This window comes from Aquarana catesbeiana, linkage group LG06 (genome assembly GCF_042186555.1).
Source record: "Aquarana catesbeiana isolate 2022-GZ linkage group LG06, ASM4218655v1, whole genome shotgun sequence".
In the NCBI taxonomy this organism is placed as follows: domain Eukaryota; kingdom Metazoa; phylum Chordata; class Amphibia; order Anura; family Ranidae; genus Aquarana; species Aquarana catesbeiana.
Genome location: NC_133329.1, coordinates 347,503,858 through 347,529,734, shown reverse-complemented (window position 1 = coordinate 347,529,734; position 25,877 = coordinate 347,503,858). Strand labels below are relative to the sequence as shown.

The 25,877-nt window shown below is 40.8% G+C and overlaps 1 protein-coding gene across 1 annotated transcript in view; it reads left to right on the top strand.

Annotated features, from left to right (window-relative positions):
- Positions 1–25,877, top strand: part of LRP2 (LDL receptor related protein 2) — a 375,159-nt gene that overhangs the window by 201,877 nt on the left and 147,405 nt on the right. The window contains exons 32-39 of the mRNA XM_073634007.1: positions 6,379–6,545; positions 8,208–8,351; positions 8,673–8,782; positions 10,388–10,565; positions 12,189–12,402; positions 16,405–16,644; positions 18,810–18,998; positions 23,239–24,159. Coding sequence (XP_073490108.1) covers positions 6,379–6,545; positions 8,208–8,351; positions 8,673–8,782; positions 10,388–10,565; positions 12,189–12,402; positions 16,405–16,644; positions 18,810–18,998; positions 23,239–24,159 — 2,163 coding nt within the window. The remainder of the gene's footprint in view (positions 1–6,378; positions 6,546–8,207; positions 8,352–8,672; positions 8,783–10,387; positions 10,566–12,188; positions 12,403–16,404; positions 16,645–18,809; positions 18,999–23,238; positions 24,160–25,877) is intronic.

Below are 25,877 nucleotides of genomic sequence, written 5' to 3'. Positions count from 1 at the left end.
AATCAATGCTATAAAATTGCATTGATTACTGTAAAAATGTCACTGGCAGTGAAGGGGATAACACTAGGGGGCGATCGAGGGGTTAACTGTGTTCCCTGGGAGGTGATTCTAACTGAAGGGGGAGGGGACTGACTGGAGGAAGTGACGGATCGTGGTTCCTAGCTAATAGGAACACACGATCTGTCACTCCTGTCAGAACAGAACAGGGAAGTGTATGATAACACACACTCGTCCCTGTTCTGTCTCTCCTGCTCACGATCGCTCGTGGCCGGTGGTCATCGTGACCGTCAGCCATAAGCATCAGCACCCCCGCTGTGCAGCGGACGCGTACGCGCCTGCTATCCCGACCCGTATAGCTATGACGGCTCACGCAGGGGAGCCAACCTGTCCCAGTATAACTGCGGCGGTTGGTCAGGAAGTGGTTAAAACAGTACCTTTTCAACAGCAGCAGATTCTCATTCTCCCTCTTAACTGTGTGAGAAAAACATGGGATTGTGGGTAAATCTTATAACCATATACCCATGTATTTTCCTTGTAGTTAAGAGGGCTGGACTGGAAAGGAGCATTTGTCTTTAGAAACATGCCCCTTCTATGACACTGCAGTGAGAGGAGAGCCTCCACTGCAGCATTTTTATTGGACGGCTTGGGCCAATGGTACTTTACCATTGGTCCAAGACTCTAAGCTGTCCAATGAGCTCAGTGCCTCTGACAAGAAGTGAGGAGAGGCACTTTGAGCTCATCCTCTCAGTCTGCTGCAAACAGAGTGTGCCACCTTGTATTTAAACTGGCCGCTCTGTATGTAGCTTCTGACAGACTGCACAAGGAGCCCCGTATCTCCGAAACTATAGGTCCGAAATTTGACCCATGGTGGGGTAGGACTTCAGCTACCTACTTCCCAAACTTCCCTTGAAACTCGATCGTTTTTTTTTTTATGTTTTTTAGGCTCTGCCTCACCTGCCTCCCCTGACTGCACATCCCTGATACACATCCACTACCTAATGAAACTGTAAACTTTTTTTCATGATATAGTTTCTTACTGTGTTTTTCTTCCTCCCGGAAAGGTCCTTTGTGAGCTCCTGAATCTTTATTCGCCCTCACTTTTGTTTGTTTGGAAAGAGCAGTGCATGATAGTTACAGTCATGTGCACTGCTGTATTAATATGATTGTTGGATGCATGGCATTTCTAGTCATTTATATCTGAGATAGACGTTTCCATGTTAGGCTCTCATTAGGTGCCTACCATACATACATGCCAATTGAAAAATGCAGTTGTAGGATAATTTAAAACAATGTTCTAATGACTAATACTCTATGCTATCAAAGTGAAGAGTAGTGTTGAAAAATTTTACAGTTTCATTTACATTACTTATCTTCTTTACACTTGGACTCCAGCCAAAAATATTAAATGTCCATTAAGTGCAAAAAAACAACTTTTGCTGTAAAAGTTAGCTTTGATCCTCCTTTCAACGTGTTATCTTCCTTTAAGGACACTGCAAGTACAGACAATTCCTGTTGATCTGCCAGAAATGCACTCAGCTTCAAAGTTCTGTTGTGAATGGACAGCACACAGCATTTTTGTGGACTAAGTGGTGTCAGCCTGTGAGGAGGTGGAGTGTGGTGCGTGGTGCAGTAAACCCTAAGGCTGGGTTCACACTGGAGAACGCAGCGGCTCACAGCAGGAGTCCAGTGCATCTCCATTCACTTTTTTAGGTCCGATTTAAGCCCTAATGTTGGGCTGAGTTCGGACCTGAAACAGACCAAAAGACGCACAGGACTCCTGTGCAATTCGCACCAGAGCCGCTGCAGAGATGTGTGAACTGGCTGCAAAGTGAGCCGGTCACAATCTCATGCTATGCACAATAGTGTGAACCCAGCCTCAGTGTCCAGTTGCAGGAATAGAACTTAATTGAAGTTAAGTTCAACAAAGCACAACTACCCGGAAAGAAAACCCAACCGGCTGCACTCACAGAGTGTTGCAATGAAGAGCATAGCAGTAGGTCTCAGGTACACCGACAGCATCTGTTTCAAGCGGTGGAATGTGGCCTGGCTGGTCTCTGCCCAAATGGGGAGGACTTCAGGAAAGATGGCATGTCCTTGCTCTTTCTCTACTCATCTGGAATCTCTTCCTGCCGCTAATTACTGCCCCTGACAGATGGGTGACCTGTCCCTGCACTACCCACATATGAAATGCACGCCAAGCCAAGGACCAGGGTGTCAAATAGACTCTGCCCGACCAAACATTCCTGCCAGAGTCACATGGAGTGCCAGCATCCATTTGGATAGCTCCCCCTGTGACCCAGGAAACCATAGAGGAACCATGTTGCTCTTGACCTCTCCCTCTGTAATGCCACTGTGGTTGAGCTAAACCTCTTAAACACTCTTTCTCTCCTATTCTCTGCAAGACAACTTTAAATTTCTGACTTAATGAACTGATTTATTATTGCACTTCTTTAAGAAAATTAACGAAATTGTATATTTAACATTCCAAAAGTTAGCTAAGAGAAGTTCATTGTTAGGGTATACATACATTTTTTGCTTCTTTTTTTATTAAAAAAAAACTCATTAGCACATTCTTGCCTGTATATATTGTCCTCCAAATGTTGAATGTCTAGTTTATTTGCTGATCAAGTTGCTGAGGATGACTGCTTACAAGACCACCATCATTCCCCAAGTCTCTTATATCTACAGACTCTCCAAAACGTACAGTGCTTTCAGTGAATGAAAGGCTTTATGTTGGCAACTCTGAAGCCATAGAGATGGTATCTCTAGTTAATTTAATTGTGAAAGATTTTAATTATTGTTAATGGTTAGAAAAAAAGGCTTTGCTCAGTCTTCTGAGACTTATTATGAAACTAATCCCCGATGACAGTGTTATTTTTGTCTCTCAGCACAAACTTTCAGCACATAGATTAGATTTTGGTATGCTCATTCTTAACCATTGTCTTCATTTCAACATAGCAATATAGAGCACCTTGAGATCTGATATTACCTTGACTAGATTAAAACAGACTGCCCATGGCAATTAAAAGGTAGTTAAGTGTTCCACACAGTTCAAAGCGCACATGGTGGTATGTAAGAAATTAAAGATGGAGTATACGAAGAGAACCCATATAAGGGGGAAATGACTCCTTTTATTAATTAGCCAGTAAGCTTGTGGTTATCACATACCAATACATACATGAAAAGCTTCATATAGTGAATTCTAGTCTAAAGCCTTGTACACACAATCAGGTCCATCTGACAATTGTTATCGGATTTTCCGTGGACAAATGTTAGCTAGCAGGTTTTAAAATTTTCCACGAACAAATGTCTGTTGTCGGATTTTCCGAGCGTATGTACACAAGTCCGTTGGACAAAACTCCAGAGTATAAACACACATGCTCGGAAGCAAGGACGAGTCTGAAGTGGTCGATCTTGTAAACTAGCGTTCGTAATGCAGAATTAACATTCGTGACGTGGCAAATTATGAAATCTCGAAATGCAGCGCGCATTCTCTTCTTCTTTAATGGGATAATAATGAAGCTGCTTTGCTGGTGATACTGATGGAGTTATGGCAAACACATTTTCAAAGGCTTTTTTTTTCCAGTCATATCGAGAATAATATTATTATGCTTTTTTTAATTTTATTTGGCCAAGTTACCACAACACTATTATCTCGTAGTTTTTAAGATCAAATATACAACTATGTTGGTGTCCCTTGTCAATTTTACATTGTATTTTTTTAAATGTAACTGCCTACTCCCAAACCGTCATTTGAAGTAAAACACATAGCCAAGTATTATTATCCACAATTTTTTTTATTGTGCATTAAAAAAAGAAAACAAATAAAATTAGACATGCTATCTGCCAATAGAACTTAACCAAAAAGTGCATTCTATGCATCCAAAAATATAGAAAATATACCAAATAAAATCATTATTCAACCAAAAAAATAATGTCAAAGCAATAACTCCAAGGGCAATAGTAAATAACACAACCGATTCCGTAACATGTCTGGTTGATAAACGGCCGTTCAGAAACAAACTGAAAAGTGCGAACTGAAAAGCGCAAAATGAAAAGTGCGAAATGAAAAGTGCGAATCAACACTCACCAAACTTCTACTAACACGAAATTAGCAGAAGGAGCCCAAAGGGTGACGCTAAAGAGCTGAAAAACAACGTAGTATGTCACTAGGTTCGTAAATGTTGGCCAACAATTGTGCGGCCGTGTGTATCCAAGACAAGTTTGGGCCAACTCCCTTCGGACAAAATTCCACGGTTTTGTTCGCCAACAATCTGATCGTGTGTACGAGGCTTAAGGGCCCTTTCACAAGGGCATTCCAACCAGCGCCACCAGTCAGATTTTCTGCAGCACCTGATTGGAAGCTCCATGCAGCCCTATGGACAGGTGGATGTAAATGGATTTGTTTCTGTTTACAACCGTCTACCTCGGGGTCCATCTAGGTTTTCCCAACCTAAACATGACAGATTGGAGGTAGCATTATGTAAACGGATAGCAGAGTCTGTTTACATCCAGCCACCTATTGAGCTGTCACAGTTCTGCCTGTGTCTGATGAGCACAAACTGAACAGGAATGGATGTAAAAAACTGACATCCTTCCCATTCAGCTCTGATTCAGCAGGGAATCTGCTCACGGAACTCTTGCTGACTGAATCAGACTCCACTTCATGTGAAAAGAGCCGAGAAAGAACATTTCCATAAATTCTAATAAATAATTTCAAAATAATTTTTATTAGTTTTTTTTTTAATTTAACACACATACAAATAAAGACATGTTACTATGTATGCAGCCTCCATATCATGGGTAAAGAGTGACAAGTGGATAAATCAATGTCTATACCGGATTGCAAGTGGCTGATGCTAATTAAAATTTCGGCATTTATACTGCATTCATTTAAATAATTCATTTAACTCATACAGAACTACGATAATCTGAACATTCTTTAGCTGCCTGGAGTCCAGCGTTAGCACATTTTGCTCTTTATTAACTTGGATAGTTGTGAAGAACACAGCAGCGCATGTAATGGACTGTCTTATAACATATGCTTGGTTAACGTAGCAATGTTATGTTTAAAAGTTTAATTAGTGTGGTTGCTTTAAAAGGAATGATAATGACAAGTGTAGTGAAGCGAAGCCCAGTAAAGGCAGCATTCTGTCCTAATTAAGACAGGTCAATTAAACATTCCTTTTAACCTATAATTTAAATGTTTTGTTGCTGTAACATTTCACGGATGGTTCCTTTGTAAACCACCATGGGTGAAAATCTGGCTTTTCTTACGGGAATAATTAATTGACAGTAATGAAAGACTTGCTCTGCACATATCGCATACATGTTGTAATTCAAGCTGGGGGTCGATTTACTAAAGGCAAATGGACTGTGCACTTTGCAAGTGCAGTTGCACTAATTTTCACTCTGCTGATTTCCATCATCCAATCATGTGCAAACAAAAATGCTTTATTTTTTTATTTATTTGCACCTGATTGGGTGTACTTTGCAAAGTGACGCTTTACTACATTACATTTACTAAGGAAAATGAGTGTAACTGCACTTGCAAAGTGCACAGTCTAGTTGCCTTAGTAAACCAACCCCCAGTATCTTACTATGAAGTCTGTTGAGTAAACTGCAGGAAAGGCAAGTGTAAAGGCCCGTACACACGATACAAAAATCAGAAGTAAAATTTCGTCTGACGAACGATCTGCTGACTTTTGGATCGTTAGTATGGTGATTTCAACAGCAGACTCCGATTTTTCATCGACAAAAGCTAGGTGTGCAGACTTTAAAATTGTTATCGTACATGAACTCAACATCCTATTTTTGTTTAGTTAGTATGAAAAAAATCATATGCACAGGGCCGTCTTATCAAGCGTTTACCCCTGGGCACTGCCCAGGGGCCCCAGCCGCACATGGGACCCCATCAAGGCCAAGTCCGTCGCTCCAATGATCTAGGATTGTCCTGGGTCCCGGGCACCTTGGGGACATCTGATCAATATGGGCACTGTGATGGGGACACCTGGTGTTAAAAACACGTGAAGTCACAGACGGTTGTGATAACCTGACAGAAAATCTAACCCTTTTCCCTTTTACTAAAAAAAAAAGTATTGTGTTGATGTCTGTGTACCCACTGGAGAGGTTTCCTCTCTAGACAGGAAGTGAGGGTAAATCTATGTGTTGGAGACACAGGCCATAAATCAAAGCTCAACAGGTTCAATCTCCTCCCCACTCTGCCCTAAACAAAAGAGTTAGACTTTTAAACATTTGCTATTGAGATGAAAATGTGCTAAATGTCTACGGTATAGATTGGCTGCATTGATTAAAATTGTCTAAGTGGGGATGACTTCATTTTCTCATTTAACTGATCTGTTTATTTCCTTTACCCAGATGACAAGCCCTTCCTCATTGTCATAAGAGATAATATCATATATGGGATGTCTCTTAACCCAGAAGTATTGACCAATGATGCCATGGTACCAATAGCGGGTATTCGCAATGGGTATGATGTGGATTTTGATGATGAGGAGCAAATGCTTTATTGGATTGAACATCCAGTAAGTACCACAGTTTAAATATTGATTATGAATCTGAAATAATTACATGTTTCTTATTTATATTAAAGCAGAACGAAACTGTATCTGAGCATCACAAACTGAAAACTCTATTTGATTCATTTTTAATATTCAAAGTAAACTCACCATTCATCCATGACTCCATGCTTTATTTTGTTGAGCAATCACTTTGAAAAACACCCTCCAAGCATTTCTATCTACAGTCATCTTGAGTAAGGGCAGATGATTTGTGTACCCTTTACTTCCTGGAATCTAGCTGCCCTTAGCTTAGGCTTGAAGACATGAGGGTATGGTTAGCTGAGAAAGCCTCTCCTCCCCTCATCCAGATGAAAGAAAAAGAAAAAACACCCATGAAGACTCCTGGGATGTATCACATAATTTTGGCCTAGGGCAAAAACCAGGAAGCAACTGAAGAAATGTAAAAAAAAAAGTTACAAACAAATAAATATAAAATACCTTCCTATTTACACATTGTGCTAATGCTAGCAGCATAAGGATTTAACATAATTAATGCTGACTGAGAAAGCGAGTACACCCCTCACATTTTTGTAGATATTTTATTATATTTTTTCATGTGACAACACTGAAGAAATGACACTTTGCTACAATGTAAAGTAGTGAGTGTACAGCTTGTATAACAGTGTAAATTTGCTGTCCCCTCAAAATAACTCAACACACAGCCATAAATCTCTAAACCACTGGCAACAAAAGTGAGTACACCCCTAAGTAAAAATGTCCAAATTGGGCCCAATTAGCCATTTTCCCTCCCCGGAGTCATGTGACTCGTTAGTCTTACAAAGTCTTGCTTTGTTATAGAACTCTGCACATGTTTTACCATATTGTTGTTATTTGAATATTTAAGGCTTGTACCAATTAATATTGTTAAATGTATACTTAAGTGCAGCTATTATAAGTACCTAAATCCCCCTTGAGTAGTCGCAGCCCGTCTATTAGGGGCGCACGGGCGCTCCCCCCCCATCCATGCGTCTGGCCCCCTAATCTACAAGCAGGGCGCCAGACCATGGATTCCAATGGGGAGGGGTTTAAGCACGTGATTAAAACCAGAGGCTCTAATAGGCTTCAAAAATTATGAACTCGGGGTGAAGAAAACTGCGATGACCCGACCGCTGACTGACCGACTTAGAGCAGGCGGGGATGCTGCCGGTTGCCCGGGGAGAGGAGGGGTGGGGGAGGGTTATTGTTTGCTGCCCCACCCCCCAAACAAAAAAAAACACCAGCCGCCACTGCTCTTGAGATTAGCCTCCTGTGACAACATTCACACTGGAAGAGGAAGGAACAGTACCAACAGTGAATCTGGCTTTGACAGCATGATGACAGGAGGGGAGAGCATTGCACTAGTCTATCACTGAGCTCCTGTGTCTTCATTGTTCAGTCAGTTGTTGACCAGACTGTGCTGCTACTGCAGTTGATGTCATGGATCTTGATGTAATGTCTAGTTTGCAAATCTGGCTGTACAGAATTAGAAATCCCTTGGCAGATTATAAAAATCCCAAATATGTACTGTGATACCAATGTGTATTCAGCTGATTACTTGAAGTTCATCTTGAACATTGTTTACCAAAATGTTTACGCAGCAGTATAGAGGGTATGGACGTTCTCCTTATGTTTTTTGTTTGCTTTCAGGGTGAAATTCACAGAGTAAAGTCAGATGGAACAAACAGAACAGTTTTTGCTCCCGCGGTCGTGATGGGAACTCCTACTGGCTTGGCTTTAGACTGGATTTCTGGAAATTTATATTACACAAACCCTGCAACTCAGTCAATTGAGGTAAACACTATACCATACAAAAATATACAAAGTAGTAGTATACCATCAGAGCTAGTATTACTTGTTGGAAAATAAAATATAAGCAGTTCTATATTCCCTTTATACAAGTTAAAATGTGTGCGTCCCCTCTCTACACACTCAAAAACTTTTTCCCCCCTTAATAGAAAAGATCAATTATAGACAATATGAATGCCAGGGCATTAGAGGAGTTACAGGTAACAAAAAATCTAGTGGAGACACTGTTAAATTGAGATCCTGCAAAAATGTATTTGTTCTTTTGCTCTAGTAGGTGAAGACTATATGTTATTTTTGTCATTATAGATTTTAAAACTACGTGGAGAAATAAAATTTAGAAAGACTCTTATTACAAATAATGGTACACCTACTGGGGCTGGACGTCCCATTGGAATCACTATTGACCCAGCCAGAGGGTAAGCTATACACAAAAACAAAAACCTTAAACAAGGTTCAAACATTTTCCTTATTGTCTATTTTATAATGTACAGGCATACCCCACTTTTAAGTACACAATGGGGTTTATTTACTGAAGCTGGAAAGTGCAAAATCGGGCTCACTTCTGCATAGAAACCAATGAGCTTCTAACCCCAGCTTGTTCAATTAAGATTTTGTAATAAAACCTGGAAGCTCATAGGTTTCTATGCAGAAGTGAGCCTGATTTTGCACTTTCCAGCTTTAGTAAATAAACCTCATTGTGTACTTAAAAGTGGGGCATGCCTGTACACCAGGGGTCTTCAAATTGCGGCCCTCCAGGTGTGCAGGAACTACAATTCCCATCATGCCTAGTCATGTCTGTGAATGTCAGAGTTTTACAATGCCTCATGGGATGTGTAGTTCTGCAACAGCTGGAGGGCCGTAGTTTGAGGATCACCTGCTGTACACCCTAAATTTTGCAGTAAATTCAGGGTGATTGTTGTTTGCATAGATACTAACTGTCCCAGATATGCTGGGACAGTCAGGCATCTTGCACCTTAGCACTGATGATGCAGTGTCCCAGGATCACAGCTTCATCTTTGAGGTACTGCGCTTGCTCTGTAACTCAATAAAGCATTCATTATGGTGATCGAGAGCCATGAGTGGGTTGTCCCTGGAAAATTAGAGGTGGGGTTGAGCATGCCATTCTGTAAAGGGGGCAGAGTGTAGGCAGGTGGCTGGCCTGAGAAGGACTGAAGAAAGGGTCTGGGTGGGACCACCTGGTCACTAGATGGGCCCAAGGTGGGGTTTACTGTGTCCTGGGGACTGGGACTGAAATGTGGTTAAGTATACACTTGCACATTGACTGCGGTGAGAAAGAAGACTTGTCCCTGCTGGAGAGATTTCCCGTCACTTCGTGTCCTGGTGACCAATGACACCATAACAGGAAGTAAGAGTAAATCTCTGCCATAGGGACAGAGGATCTGACTCATCCTTCTTTGTCTAAATTGAAAATAATTCCACTTAATGTTACCAGCACTGATTATACAGTATATCTAATTGAATTGGAATTAGAAGCTAGCATTATATAGTGTGGTAAATATTGAATTTCTTCTTAATTTATATTTTCTTTTTCTACTTCTTATTTATATTTTATGATTTTGTTGTTCTTCCTTTGTTATTATTTTTTCATTGTGTTATTCATCTTATTTTGTAATATCATTCTTTTGTTCTTTTTTTATCATTTTGTTGTTCTTTTGTTTTCTCCTATTTTACCATTTTGTTGTTCTTATTTTATAATATCGTTGTTACTCATTTGTTCTACCTATTTTATTATTTTGTTGAACTTGCCTAGTATGAGACCATAATATCAGCCCATAGTTACCAAGCCTACAGGAAAGAAAGCCTAGATGGTTCTACATTCTACACTCATTTATAAATATGCTGCAACATTTTCTTCTTTGCCCAGCCTATGTTCAGATCTCTTCGTGTTTGGAAAACATATTTTCAGAATGTGAAAAATATAGACTGGTTATGCCATTGCGTTAAAAGATTTACTGTACTTTTTTGGAAAAGTGTTTTATAAATAAGCCATTTTTTTGTAGAAAGATGTATTGGACGGACCAGGGCACTGAAAGTGGCGTCCCACCGAAAATTGCCAGCGCTCACATGGATGGCTCCAATCCATCTATCCTGTACACCACCAATCTGGACCATGTGGAGTTTATAACAATAGACATTGCTGAGCAAAAACTTTACTGGGCAGTGACTGGCAATGGAGTGGTAATTATGTGTTTCTGTACATATTTTATTTGCAATGTTCTTTCATACTGTTTGGTGCTGAGAGCGTGGTTCAACAGGTAAGGCCTGAGGCTTTTGGAACACAAAAGAAGTAAAATTCTAAGTGTTCCTATCTATAACCTATCTATAACAATAAAGCTTTAATACTTGGGTACTTTAATACTTCCCCACCTGAAACCTTCAAGTACTGTATATCTAAATACAAAAACATAAAGTAATGACAGCTCACCAGTCCATAGATGTGATGGCTGTGTTAGCTTTCTATATGTAGATTTTTCCCCCTAATTTCACCTGGTAACTGCCAATAATACACTTCCAGTCCTGGGGTGACAAAGCTTACTCACCATATTGAATCTATAGAGGAGCAGTGTGGTCCCCCAGGACAGGTGATACGTCCTCCTTCTTCTCTTCTCCATAACATAGGGGGCTTTTGTGTATTCCACAAAGAAAAATGTAAATGTTAAGAGTGCAGAATAGGCAGAGAGCACAGGAAGTTATCAGCTCACAAGATTTCTGGCAAAAAAAACAGGTATTTTTAACATTTATGGAGCAGATATAAAATAACACTTTCAACTGTATCATGCCAAAGGGGAAGCAAATTGGGGAAAAAAAATACATTTCTAGGCATTACATTAATTTTAACACTTAGGGGTATATTTATAAAAAAAAAAAAAAAAAAAAAGTAATAGGTTTGTCCTGTGAAACTTCATGTACATTTGTTCAGTGTGAATGGGGGCAAAAAATATTATGTTATTAGACTATTTCGGATGAAGCTGAGGATCATAGGAAATTAGTATTTATCTTCAGCTCCACCTAGTGGCCACAATGCAGTATTTTCCCATCTTTGTCCTGGGCTTCTGTCCCAACTATGAAAAATAAAAGAGAAGCATTAGCTATAATGATTTAAAGGGGTTGTAAAGGTAAACATTTTTTTACCTTAATGCATTCTATGCATTAAGGTGAAAAAACTTTTGACAGTACCGCCGCCCCCAGGCCCCCCGTTTTACTTACCTGACGCCTCGAATCTTCGCTGCTCGTCCTCGTCATCTTCATTGCAGCTCAGCCTGGTCGCTGATTGGCTGCAGTGGATGGATTGAAAGCAGCGCAGCCATTGGCTCGCGCTGCTGTCAATCACATCCGATGACGCGGCGCGCCGGGGGGCGGGGCCGAGTGATACAGCGAGCGGCTATAGCCGCCGGCTGTATCACGGGAGCGCGCCCGCAAGCACTCACCACCATGCGAGGGAGCTCGCATTAAGGTGGTAAATGCTTGCGGGGAGGAGCTGAAACAGCCGCCGAGGGACCCCAGAAGACCAGGTTCGGGGCCACTCTGTGCAGAACGAGCTGCACAGTGAAGGTAAGTATAACATGTTTGTTATTTAAAAAAAAAAAAAAAATTACCTTTACAACCCCTTTAAAGGAAACCCGTAGGAATAGAAACATGACATCTATTTAGTTAGTTAACTTGATGGAAATATATTTTCTTTCTTACCCTGTGTTACTAATTTTAGGGGTAGGTATTAAACTAATAGGATCATACATAGGAGCTTTAAGGATTTCCTGTGTAAATGATGTTTATTTAACACAATGATAACTGATCTTTTAGATTGAAAAAGGAAATGTGGATGGCTCAAACCGAGTTACTATAGTGCAGCACCTCTCGCACCCCTGGGGAATAGCCGTCTTCGAGAACTTCCTCTATTACACGGACCGTGATTATGAAGCCATTGAGCGGGTGGACAAGTCCACGGGATCTAACAGAGTAGTGATTAGAGACAATGTATCAGGACTCAAGTGTCTGCGTGTCCACTATCGAGACAGTGAGTATTTAGAGTGTTAAACAGTATAGAATTACAGTGTATACATTAATGCAATAACATAGTGAGATTTCTGACTCTTCTAAAAGGGCCAGTTTACACCACATGCAGTCAAGTGCGTTTTTTCTACATCAAAAACGTATGGAAAGTAGGTTATACCAGTGCAGTCAATTCCAGGGCTTTCCAGTTCCAGAAAAAAAAGTAGAACATGCTGCATTTTCCCTGCACTGAACTGTACTGGAACACGGTAAAACACATAAAAAACACACCAGAATGCACTGGAACGCATAAAAAAATGCACCGGACCCCAGTGCAGTGGGAAAAAAAACAAGAAAAAAGAAGCACCTGGAATGCATCCGGAAGTGCATCAAAAACGCACCGGAACACGCCAAAAATGCATTAAAAACATGCATGCAGAAACACATTCGGAACGGATCTGGAGTGCGTTTTTGTGGTGTGGACCAGTCCAAAGTGAGATAACAAAAGAATAGAAATAACCCCCCCCCCCCCCCAGATTATTTGATTTATTGAGTTTTAGTTTTTTCTTGTTTCTTTTATTATCTTCCTTGGAATAATTTTTGATTACACTTGATACACAATTGATACACTTTCAGAGATAACATTTTATACATTCTGTTCCTATGACTTGTCAATAAACTTTTGATGTCTTTATTGCATTACTGCATCCATGAAGCCGTTATCTTGAACACTACATTAAGATTGTACTAATGTACTTCTAAAGCGTTTTTTAAGGAATGCATTTTTTAGTTCAATTTTCTTGCGCTTAAATTGCATGTAAAAGTAAAATCATTTTTTATTTTGTCATAATCAAATGGCAAAGATCACTTCACCTGAATTTAATCATGAAAGTGAAAAGATTGCTTCTTGATTCTACTGATTTTAGTTTTGGCTGTGACATGTCTTTGTGAATGAACAGAAAGCAGGCTTTTCTTATGGGAATAGATCTTCTTTTAAAATTACGACCAACTGTTTTTGCTGCCCCCCTCCCTCAATGATAAGCAAATGCCAGGTTATCTGACCACATTTTCACTCTCTGCCCCCGAAAGCACACTGAGACAAATGTGTTTATCTACGAATAAGAAAAAAAAAAACCTTAGAGAGATCTCTAATGTCCATGGCCAGCTTACATCATCTGATCAAGGTTGTGTTTGTTAATTTCTGAAATAGTCTTTAAATATAGGTTGAAATTTTTAATTGAATAATACCAATATCCAATGGCCCTTGTGTAAAAATCTAAGAAAAGCATTTGGGCACCCATTTAAATGCTTCTCATTGTTACTGCAGGTAGGACCATGTCCTCTTGCCATGGTGTCTTGTGGCCTCACATCGCAAACACATAAGTCCCTTACTCTTTTATGTGCCTGCAAGCGTTTCCTACAGTATTTTGCTTTTTTTTCCATGTCAAATTTAACAGTTCACTATTATATGCACCAGATTCATCTTCAGTGGTGTCATCATTCCAACACCATGTAAGGCACTGAAGTAGCTAAGGAAGGTCCTCTAAAAGCAGAAATAGACATGGAAAGGAAGGTTCAAGGTTAGGTTAAGGCATGAACTTGGGTTCAGTTGCAATTATGTGTTGCAACTATGCATATTCTAATGTAAGAAAGATAGGGGGCGCTAGATACCATAATATTCAAGTGCTCCAAAAAAAATATATATCTCCTGCATTACCAAAAAAATGGAAATGTAGGAAAGCTAGGGGGCGCTAGATACCATACTATTCAAGTGCTCTAAATAAATATATCTCCCGTGTTACCAAAAAAAATGAAAATCATAATATTGACAAATCATAGATTACACATTGAAGTGCCCACATTAGTGAAAACATATATAGTGATTGATTGTCCACATAAAAAAGTGATTGAAGTAGCTGAAGTGATATCTTTCAATATTATCCCAATCTTGTTGCTGTAAACAAAAGGTTTTCCATCACCAAAGAAACAAAAGAAAAGGAAAACACCTCGAAGTAGTAGATATATGCTTACCAGATACCAATGACTCCTTTAGTTAAAAAGAGAGTCACTAGCGCTTGTGCAGGGTTGTGCCTGCTCACATGGATGGCCGGGCTGTGGTTGGTATTATAGGCATGGATCATTCCCGTCAGGCTCATTCAAGATAGGATAAGGATACATAGGAAACAAAAACAGTCTCCATAGCGTAAAACCATTTATTAAAAAAGTAAATAAATTAAAAAGCCAAATGGCCGCTTACATTGGTGGGTGCCTACCCGACACTGGGGCTGCTTGCATGTCAGGGTGACTTCGCAGTCAAAAAAAGCCTTTCATGTCTCCTCCACGCTGGCGTGCGTTCCAGCTTACACAGGGGGGCAGCCAAAGGATCCGGATGTTGTTGGATGATAGGACATGTGACCACGTACCGCTCCGACGTACGTTTCGTAGTGAACGTCTTCAGGGAAATAGAAACCTTCGCGCCAGTGGTGTCGATAGTCTTCAGGGAAGACGTTCACTACGAAACGTACGTCGGAGCGGTACGTGGTCACATGTCCTATCATCCAACAACATCTGGATCCTTTGGCTGCCCCCCTGTGTAAGCTGAAACGCACGCCAGCATGGAGGAGACATGAAAGGCTTTTTTTGACTGCGAAGTCACCCTGACATGCAAGCAGCCCCAGTGCCGGGTAGGCACCCACCAATGTAAGCGGCCATTTGGCTTTTTAATTTATTTACTTTTTTAATAAATGGTTTTACGCTATGGAGACTGTTTTTGTTTCCTATGTATCCTTATCCTATCTTGAATGAGCCTGACGGGAATGATCCATGCCTATAATACCAACCACAGCCCGGCCATCCATGTGAGCAGGCACAACCCTGCACAAGCGCTAGTGACTCTCTTTTTAACTAAAGGAGTCATTGGTATCTGGTAAGCAGATATCTACTACTTCGAGGTGTTTTCCTTTTCTTTTGTTTCTTTGGTGATGGAAAACCTTTTGTTTACAGCAACAAGATTGGGATAATATTGAAAGATATCACTTCAGCTACTTCAATCACTTTTTTATGTGGACAATCAATCACTATATATGTTTTCACTAATGTGGGCACTTCAATGTGTAATCTATGATTTGTCAATATTATAATTTTCATTTTTTTTGGTAACACAGGAGATATATTTATTTAGAGCACTTGAATAGTATGGTATCTAGCGCCCCCTAGCTTTCTTACATTTCCATTTTTTTGGTAATGCAGGAGATATATATTTTTTTTGGAGCACTTGAATATTATGGTATCCAGCGCCCCCTATCTTTCTTACATTCCTTTTTTTGATTATCTATTTTTTTGATTATTCAAAAATTGGGGAGCAGCTTACACTGATTGTTTATATATTTCCACAATTTTTTTATTTTTTTTATTGTTGGGAATGTTTTCTTACTAGATGTACCACCAGTATATGTAATTCATATATATTATCTGCTATCGACACCACTGGCGCGAAGGTTTCTATTATTTTCTATGCATATTCTAAGTCGCACTGCAAATAGCACCAACATATTGCAGAAACCTTTTCCAAAATTGCACCATTCTTTAATACTTATTAAAGGCTTAAGGTGTAGATTATGATAATCAATAATTCTTTCCCAAGACCCCTTGTTTTTCCCTAAAGTCCCGCTTGCTTTGGTGTTACCATCAGTGATTGGATACACAACATACCAGAGTTCCTACACAGAGTTCTTGCAGAGTTTCGCCTTAAAGATCCCCCGATCAGCAGTAAAATTGAAGGCTTTTTTCTATCCTAATCACTGTGTCCTCATGGGCCTCTGCAGGAGTGATACACTATTGCTTACACATTTGTGTATTATTATGACTTCATGTGCTAAGAGGTCAGGTCAGTTGTGAAGGGAGACACACGTGACCCGACCTGTTTCAGCACTTCACAGGTTGTATTGTGTTTTTGTTTTTTTTAAGGATAGTGGATTTATTTTTCTCTTTTATGATGCACATAATTCAATTTTTTTTTTATTTTCAGAATCTACCGGTAACTCTAATGGCTGCAGCAATAATCCAGACACCTGCCAACAGATTTGCTTGCCAACACCCAATGCCCAGTTTTCCTGTGCCTGTGCCACTGGATTCCGCTTGAGTGCTGATAACAGAACTTGTACACCATATAACTCATTTATCGTAGTGTCTATGTTGACTGCAATTAAGGGATTCAGCTTAGAAACTGCGGATCACTCTGAAGCAATGGTGCCAATGGCTGGACGAGGTAGGTCATGTGATTTGCAGAATTTGCAGCAGTAACATTTTCACCAAGAACCTTGCAGGAAATGTGTACTTAGGGAAAAGCAGAGGCTTAGTCCCCTAGGTGTCTTGCTGTTCTAACTTTCTGAGTCACTGACCTCAACAAGACATTAGACACATATATTTTCTAGGTCAGTAGCAAACAAAGTAGTGAAGTCATTAAATCAACATGATAGTCAGGCAACAAGCATTTTGTGAAGATGAATAATCATGACCATGTTTCTTTCAGCATAAGTTTCAAATTAAGTGCAAATTAAAATACTTAAATGACGAGTGTACATTTATATGAACTACCACTAAATCCACTACCCACCACCTTCTTCCCTACCAGCTTACCTTAGTTCCAGTTTCCAGCTCACCTGATTAAAAACAATTTAGTGCTGGCACACTGAGTGCCCATTGAGTTGGGGCTGTATACAGAGACTAAAAAAGCCTCAGAATTAGAGATCAAATGGCTGTTGAGTCACTGCTGGTATGGGGGAGTAGGGGGAACTGAGCTGCTGAGAGAAATGACTTCAGTGCTTCTGCTATAAAATTTGAGGATGAATTGCTCTATGGTGTCTGTGACTACAGAGGTCAGAGAGTTCTTGTTTTTAAAGGCTAAGCTCACCTTTTGGAGCATGCTACATGTTACAGCCATTCTTAGGGTGTAACATGTAACATGCTCCTTTACACCTGCCTCTCGCAGCCAGTACTGGTCTGTAACAGTGAGTGTGAGATCCCTGGTCTGTAACAGTGGGGTTGATTTACTAAAGGCAAATATAGGTAAATAAAGGCAGTTGCTTCAGACCTTAGTAAATGAGCAAAAGCTCTGCTGATTTCCATCATCCAATCATGTGCAAGCAAGAATGCTGTTTTTTTATTTTCCTTTCACATGATTGGGTACTCTTTACAAAGTGAAGCTTTACATAATTTACTAAGCTCTGTAGCAACTGCACTTGCACAGTCTATTATCCTTTAGTAAATCAAGCCCAGTATGTGGGAGATCTCCCCGCACTCACTATCACAATTTGAAAGCAGTGCGGCTTTGTGGGCAGAGCCGTTTCCTGTAAATTAATGAACTACAGGTACTTTTGGGTACCACAGCAGATGGCTTAGTGGCTTCTTAATTAACTGCAAAGGCATTGGTGAGTGCTCTCATAGTTCATTGAATCTTCCTGTATTTCAGTAACTGCCTGCCCATACAGAAGGTACGTGCGGCCAGCTGACTGAAAGTCTGCAGGATCCTGGCATTGCACCAGTGATCTCCTGATTGTGGGTGCAATTCTTTAGAGGCTGCAGTGTAAAAAAATAATAAATGCATATTTTTACCTGCAAAAATATGTGCATTTATTTTATTTATTTTTTGAAAGGTGAACTTATTCTTTAAAGGTCATTTACTACTTGTAAATACTTGATTGTCTATGGCCACAGATTCACTTTAGAGAAATATGTAAGCTGCCATTGCTGAGTTCTTCTGGGAAAGCTGTTGCTTTGGTTTCAAGGCTGTAAAAGTCTTTGACTTGGGATAAATGCAGATCAAAGAAATTCTGAATTTTTATTTGCTGCATGCTTTCTGGATTGTGACTTATAAGCAATGAAAGGAGACACGCCAACCTTTTTAAAAGGAGGCCAGCAATTGAAGCCCCCAGATTTCTCCCATACTTTAGTTCACACACGTTATGGCCATTGGTGTACTCCAGTGACATTATTTGTTATTGACACACCAATGCACCTTGCATTGCAGCTCCCCATAATGCATTGTAATGCACCTATATTGGTGCAGTAACATACTTCATAATGCACATTGTGCACATGTTTTAATGCACGTGTTGAATCCAGCTTTAATACCTCTTCTCCATAGGTCCATGCAGGCATGCACATTCACCTGATGCAAATATGCAGGTTTGTGCCATAATCTTTTGTCAGAAAGATTGCTCAGTGGTCTTGCAATATAATACAGGGGTAGTCCAGGTCAGGCAGAATCTTCCAGATCTTTTCAGTTCTGTCTACTATTCTATCAGTCAACTGCTTTCCTTAATACTTATTTTTGTCATTGTATTAAATGGGTGGTATGGATTTCACTCTCTACATGTATACGTTTTTATTGATGATAATATACAGATTATTATAACTTTTGTTTTTACACAGGTCGTAATGCTCTCCATGTAGATGTTCACATGCCATCTGGTTTTATTTACTGGTGTGACTTCAGCACCACAACATCTGCATACAATGGCATCCGACGTGTCAAACCCAATGGCTCTTACTTCAGAAATATTGTCACCGGTGGTATTGGGAGAAATGGAATTCGAGGCATTGCTGTTGACTGGGTCGCAGGTAGGTGGAACCAAATTCTACATTTATGTGAATGCCTTCAAAGCTTATCAGACAAAAGAAAAACACATGTTAATGCGCCATGCAATGCAGAAGACGTGGTACACTCCAAACAGTGTGGGGCCACCAAAAGTGAGCACCATAGTGAATAATAGTGGCGGGCATTGCAGTCTAAGAGCCACAGGGGTTGATTTACTAAAGGCAAATAGACTGTCCACTTTGCAAAGCGCAGTTGCTCCAGAGCTTAGTAAATGACGTACAACTTCACTTTGCAAAGAGTACCCAATCATGTGCAAGGACAATAAAAACAACACCATTTTTGCTTGCACATGATTGGATGATGAAAGTCAGCAGAGTTTCTGCTCATTTACTAAGCTCTGAAGCAACTGCTCTTACAGAATGCAACTGCACTTTGCAAAGTGCACAGTCTATTTACCTTTAGTAAATCAACCCCACAGTATCATAATATCACCAAGCTCAATCAAGAGCTAATCATTAGTCACAAATACAAACAGTGATGTTTAGGAGCCTAAACAAACCTCTTCATCAGACAGATAGTGTCTGCTTGATGTACTGGTGACATTTTGCTAATGTTAATGCATGATGTGTTTCCTAAGAAATAATTAGCTGTATTTTTAGAATGTAAGTAGGTTTTTTTTTGAGTAGATAATTTGCTTGACATCAGCCACTTATAGGGGTTGACTGTGCACTCTGCAAGTGCAGTTGCTCCAGAGCTTAGTAAATGAGGCAAGGCTTCATTTTGCAAAGAGTAACCAATCATGTGCAAGGAAAATCAAAATAACAACAACATTTTTGCTTGCAAATGATTGGATGATGGAAGTCAGCAGATCTTCTGCTCATTTGCAACTGCATTTGCAGAGTGCACACAGGGCCATCTTTAATGTTGATTGGACCCTGGGCAAAATTTTTCTTGGGGCCCCCCCATGCAATTTTGCTCTCCACCTACTCTGAGACATACAATAAATATCAGCTAGACTTAAAATCAGTTTACTGTATCAGATCAGGCAGTAATTGTGATTGGTTGCCAGAGGTTAAAACATATCATTACCACTTACTGACTGGTTGCTAGAGGTTACAGCACACATTACGGCTCACTGATTATTTGCTAGAGGTTACAGCACATGATTTCTTCTTGTTGATTGGTTGCTAGAGATTACTGTACAGTAATACTGCTCACTGCTTGGTTGCTAGAGGTTACAGCACATCATTTCTTCACTTCCTTTATTTACATATGAATGCAGCTGGCCTCAGATATTTGCATATGAATGCTCCCGTTATTTACATATGCATGACAGTTATTTACACGTAAACACAGGGTCTGCAGGTGAGTCATCTGTATACAATAGGGCAGAACTGGGCAGCATTAGTAGCAGCACTTCACACTGAGATATCAGGACACAGCACAGGACTAAAACTTCAAGGGACAAGGGAATTTAAACTGGTATAGTTGGCAAGTATGAGGCAGCTGCTTTGGGCCCCACAACAATTAAAGGGCCCAGGGCAGCTGCCCTTTTTGCCCTGCCTTAAAGACGGCCCTGAGTGCACAGTATATTTGCCTTTAGTAAATCAACCCCATAGTCTCCTCTACAGCAGCACTCAGGACCAGGGAGGTAGGGACTACACTAATAGACTGAATGAAAAAGAGAACAGATAGATAAAGTCATCCCTATGCTGCTGTTCCTTCACTGTCCAGTTACAGGCTGGGGGCAAGGTAGTGACTGGGCTGTATCGCTTAATTGCAGTGGAGAAAGGTTAGGTTATTATTATGGCTCTCCTGTCTGGCAGAGTTGTGTGACTCTCTGCACTTGATAGACAAAACTACCAAACCTTTTCCATATATAGCAAATCCCATATCCCTTATATGACTCCCATATCCCTTACATGAATTTCAGCTTTGTATTTAAATGCTTGCCTGAAGTTCAGTATTAATAATATACATGCTACACAAAGAAAAACAAAGCTCCAATTATAAAACATTGTAATTGTGAAAATATGATTGCTTTTTATAGTGCAGAAATACGCGGCATTGCTCTACATTAATAAAACGGTAGGGATTGATGATATGTGTAAAGCTATAGCAACCACACCAAAATAAGCTTGTTATTGGACGTTGTAGGCCCCGGCACCATTTCGCTATTTGTACGATATATTCAGATAATCACTTTTAATAATTTCACACCTGGGCTTCCATCTTTGCCATCCACTCAACTGGGAATTCATAGTTTTGGAAGAAGTGTTTTTTTTTTCTACATAACATACTACATGAACCCACTAGTCAGTTTGCCATTAATTAATTTTCTTTCCAGTTTTGTAAGGGCCTGTTCTCACCAGGTGCGGTAGAACTGCATTGGGCGGCTATTCCAGCGCAGTTCCACTGCAGGACAAGGCAAAATGCCTTGTCTCCTATACCTGGCCAATTCATGCCACTATGTTGCGGTGGTGTGTGCTAAAAGAAAAGCTATAGCATACAATACTTTTTTCAGTGCAGCACAGTGCAATGCAATCAACCACCTCACTATGCACCGATGCCAATAGAACTTAATGAAATGTCACTGTGTCACATTTTAACATTTAACACATTTTTTAAAAAAAAGAAGGACTGCTATCATCCAACCGCACAGTGACAGCTGGTGCTCAAAATTTTTGGGGGCCCATCAAATGCAGCCACTGTGCCATCAATTGCAGCGACTGTGTCCATCAAAAGCATCCACTGTGCCCATCATATTCAGCCACTGTGCCCATCATATTCAGCCACTGTGCCCATCAAATGCAGCCACTGTGCCCATCATTTGCAGCCACTGTGCCCCATTAATTGCAACCACTTTGCCCATCAAATGCAGCCACTGTGCCCATCAAATGCTATCGCTGTGCCCATCAGATGCCACCACTGTACCCCATCAAATGCTGCCACTGTGCCCATCATATGCAGCCACTGTGCCCATTATATGCAGCCACTGTGCCCATCAAATGCAGCCACTGTGCCCATCATATGCAGCCACTGTGCCCATTAAATGCAGCCACTGCACCCATCAAATGCAGCCACTGTGCCCATCAAATGCAGCCACTGTGCCCGTCAAATGAAGTCACTTGTGCCCATCATATGCAGCTATTTGTGTCCCATCAAATGCAGCCACTGTGCTTCATCAAATGCAGCCACTGTGCCCCATCAAATGCAAACACTGTGCCCCATCAAAGGCAGCCACTGTGCCCGTCAAATGTGGCCACTGTGCCCATCAAATGCCACCACTGTGCCACATCAAATGCCACCATTGTGCCCATCAAATGCAGCCACTGTGCCCATTAAATGCAGCCACTGTGCCCATTAAATGCAGCCACTGCACCCATCAAATGCAGCCGCTATGCCTATCAAATGCCGCAGCTGTGCCCATCAAATGCAGCCACTGTGCCCATCAAATGCAGCCACTGTGCCCCATCAAATGCAACCACTGTGCCCGTCAAATGAAGTCACTTGTGCCCGTCATATGCAGCTATTTGTGTACCACCAAATGAAGCCACTGTGCTTCATCAAATGCAGCCACTGTGCCCTGTCCATGCCGCTGTAATTCAGGTGCCCGGCATCCGAAAAGGGGCCGGACGCCTGAATAGGGGGTGGCTACAGCGGCCATGGATCGATTCATCCTATAGATATAGGGGGGTGGCGCCCAGGCACCCCTAATGGACGTACCGCCACTGCTACCGCACACTAGTGGCTGCATGCTAATGCAGTTGCTGGTATGACCCAGCCCTAAAGATGAAGTTCTAGTAAACATCTAAATACAGAGATGAGATACGGTATATATATATAGGAGCTGTTTTACTTTCATTTGTATTTCTGTCCTACCAGTTCTGAGATTTACACAGCTTTGCCACACCATTTAGATCTCTCTCGCAATGAGGAGACCTTATTTTTATCTGCTGCAGTTCAACAATGTTTACAGATTTCAGCCTGTGACTGGGCAGTGGAAGGAAAAGCAGAACCGTGAGCTCATCTCTCTGTCACTCTGCTCTCTCCTTCTTTCAGCATATTCCTTACATGGTATCACAGGGGACTGGCTTCTTGTGCTGCTTCTCCTGCCACCAACCTGCGCTCTGCTGTATGGGGGACTGCAAGAAACTGAGCCTAATTCTTGTGCCTTGACATGTATACTTTTTTACTTTTAATTTTGCAAATGTACCGTGTAAGATGATTGTCTATTTCAGCTTGCTCTCTTTCTCTGCCTAGGAAACCTTTATTTTACCAATGCTTTTCAGACGGAAACATTCATTGAAGTTGTTCGCATTAATATGACTTATTATCGTCGAGTCCTAATGAAAACTACAGTGGACATGCCAAGGCACATTGTGGTGGATCCCAAAAATCGATACCTGTTTTGGGCAGATTACGGTCAAAGTCCCAAAATTGAGCGAGCATTCCTGGACTGCACCAACAGAACAGTTCTGGTGTCAGAAGGCATTGTTACACCGAGAGGCTTAGCCGTGGACCGCAATGATGGATATATCTATTGGGTTGATGATTCTTTGGATATGATTGCAAGAGTTAGAATAGAAGGTGGTGATACACAAATTGTGCGTTATGGTAACCGCTATCCAACTCCTTATGGGATTACTGTGTTTGAAAACACCATCATCTGGGTAGACAGGAACTTAAAAAAGGTGTTTCAAGCCAGTAAAGACCCTAGTAACACCGAGCCACCAACTGTTCTTAGAGACAACATAAATCTCCTTAGAGATGTCACGGTGTTCAACAGCAGCTATCAGCCTGTGTTGCCCCAGGAAATCAACAATAACCCGTGTCTGGTGAGCAATGGGGGCTGTGCACATTTCTGCTTTGCTATGCCTGGTACACAGACACGGAAGTGTGGATGTGCTTTTGGGGCTCTCAGCAGTGATGGAACAAGATGTGTCATTTCTACGGACGATTATTTGATCTATGCAATGGAGGCTTCCATTAATAGTCTGTCCTTAAATCCAGAGGATCACAGTCCTCCATTCCCCAGAGTCACTTCCCCCAGGACATCGATAGCTTTGGACTTCGACAGCCTAGATAACAGAATATACTACACTCGGAGTGTGGGAGCTGGAAGAAGTCAAATTCGCTACTTCGCCCTGTCAGCACATAACCAACACACCACAGTTGCATCAGGTAAGCTGGATATATACAATATGGGGTTGATTTACCAAAGGTAAAAAGGCTGTTCACTTTACAAGGGTACATAGGCGTGCGCAGGAGGTGTGCCAGGTGTGCCTGGGCACACCCTAATCACAGTGCGGTGCTGATTCTGCCCGGGCTTCCCCCGTTTTGGCCCCTCTGCCCTGCAGTGCTACTGGCTTCCCTCCTCTCCTCTCCCCCCGGCTGCTGCAGGGATTTTTCAGGATTGAGAGCAAGGGAAGGGGCTGGTAAATATGTAATTTACCAGCCCCTTCCTTTGATAATTGAACACAGTGAACACACTTGCTCATTGTGTCCATAGTAAACTATGTTTACTATGCTTCAGTTGGTGAATGAACAGGAATCTACTCAGCACACAGCACTTCCCATTCATTCACTGCCCCATGCAGCTGAGGCTGTAGAGAAAGGCATGTGTGTCTGAGCTTTGGGGTGCACACCCTAATGCTATAGGCTGTGCACCCCTATGTAAGGACAAGTGCGCTGTCCAAGGGAATTATCTTCATAGCATAGTGAAGGAGGTAAAGCTCTGCTTACTTACATCATCCAATCATATTCAGCAAGAAAAACTTTTTTATTGCATGTGATTGGGTATTCTTTGCAAAGTGAAATTGCATTGTGTCCACTAGTCACTGGGGTAAATTCCCTTGCACAGTGCAACTTCCCTTGCAAAGCAGCAAACAGCCTATTTGCATTTAGTAAATCAATATCTATCTATCTATCTATCTATCTATCTATCTATCTATCTATCTATCTATCTATCTATCTATCTATCTATCTATCTATCTATCTATCTATCTATATCTATATCTATATATCTATATCTATCTATGTTATGTTGAGACTTGTGTAGTGTGTGGTCAGTTGTTTTGTGGGCGCACAGATTGAAGAGCTCCAACACTTTATCAAAGTCTTTTACAAAGCATTGGTATTCAGCACCAGGGATAGTTTTATCATTGCTTCTTCTTTATTGCAAAAGAATGTATACAAAGTATAATTACAAGAAGCAATGGTACCTGCTGTTTACATAAAATACCGTGGGGGTTATTTACTAAAGGCAAATCCACTTTGCACTACAAGTGCACTTTCAAGTGCAGTCGCTGTAGATCTGAGGGGGACATGCAAGGAAAATAAAAAACAACATTTTAGCCCGCACATGATTGGATGATAAAATCAGCAGAGCCTCCCCTCATTTCAGATCTTCCCCTCAGATCTACAGCGACTGCACTTCAAAGAGTGGATTTGCCTTTCGTAAATAACCGCCAAAGGTACATTCCTTTGCAATAAAGAAGAGGCACTGGGAAAACAATTCTGTAGTACTGCATACCTATGGTTATAAATATATCTATATATATCTATATCTATATATATATAGATAGATAGATCTATATATATATATATATATCTATAGATAGATATATCTATAGATATATCTATCTATAGATATATCTATCTATATATATAGATAGAAAGAACTATCTATCTATCTATATAGATATATCTATATAGATAGATCCTATCTATCTATATATATAATTTAATACATGATGAATTCATAGAATACTGTGAGTTACCTACAGAGACTGCACACAGAGCTGTTTGTTTGGAAGCGATTTAATTGAAACTACAGATTGAGCCCTCTGGTTAGGGATGAATCACTACTAATGAGTCACTGAGCTGTGTAAGCCGTGGGC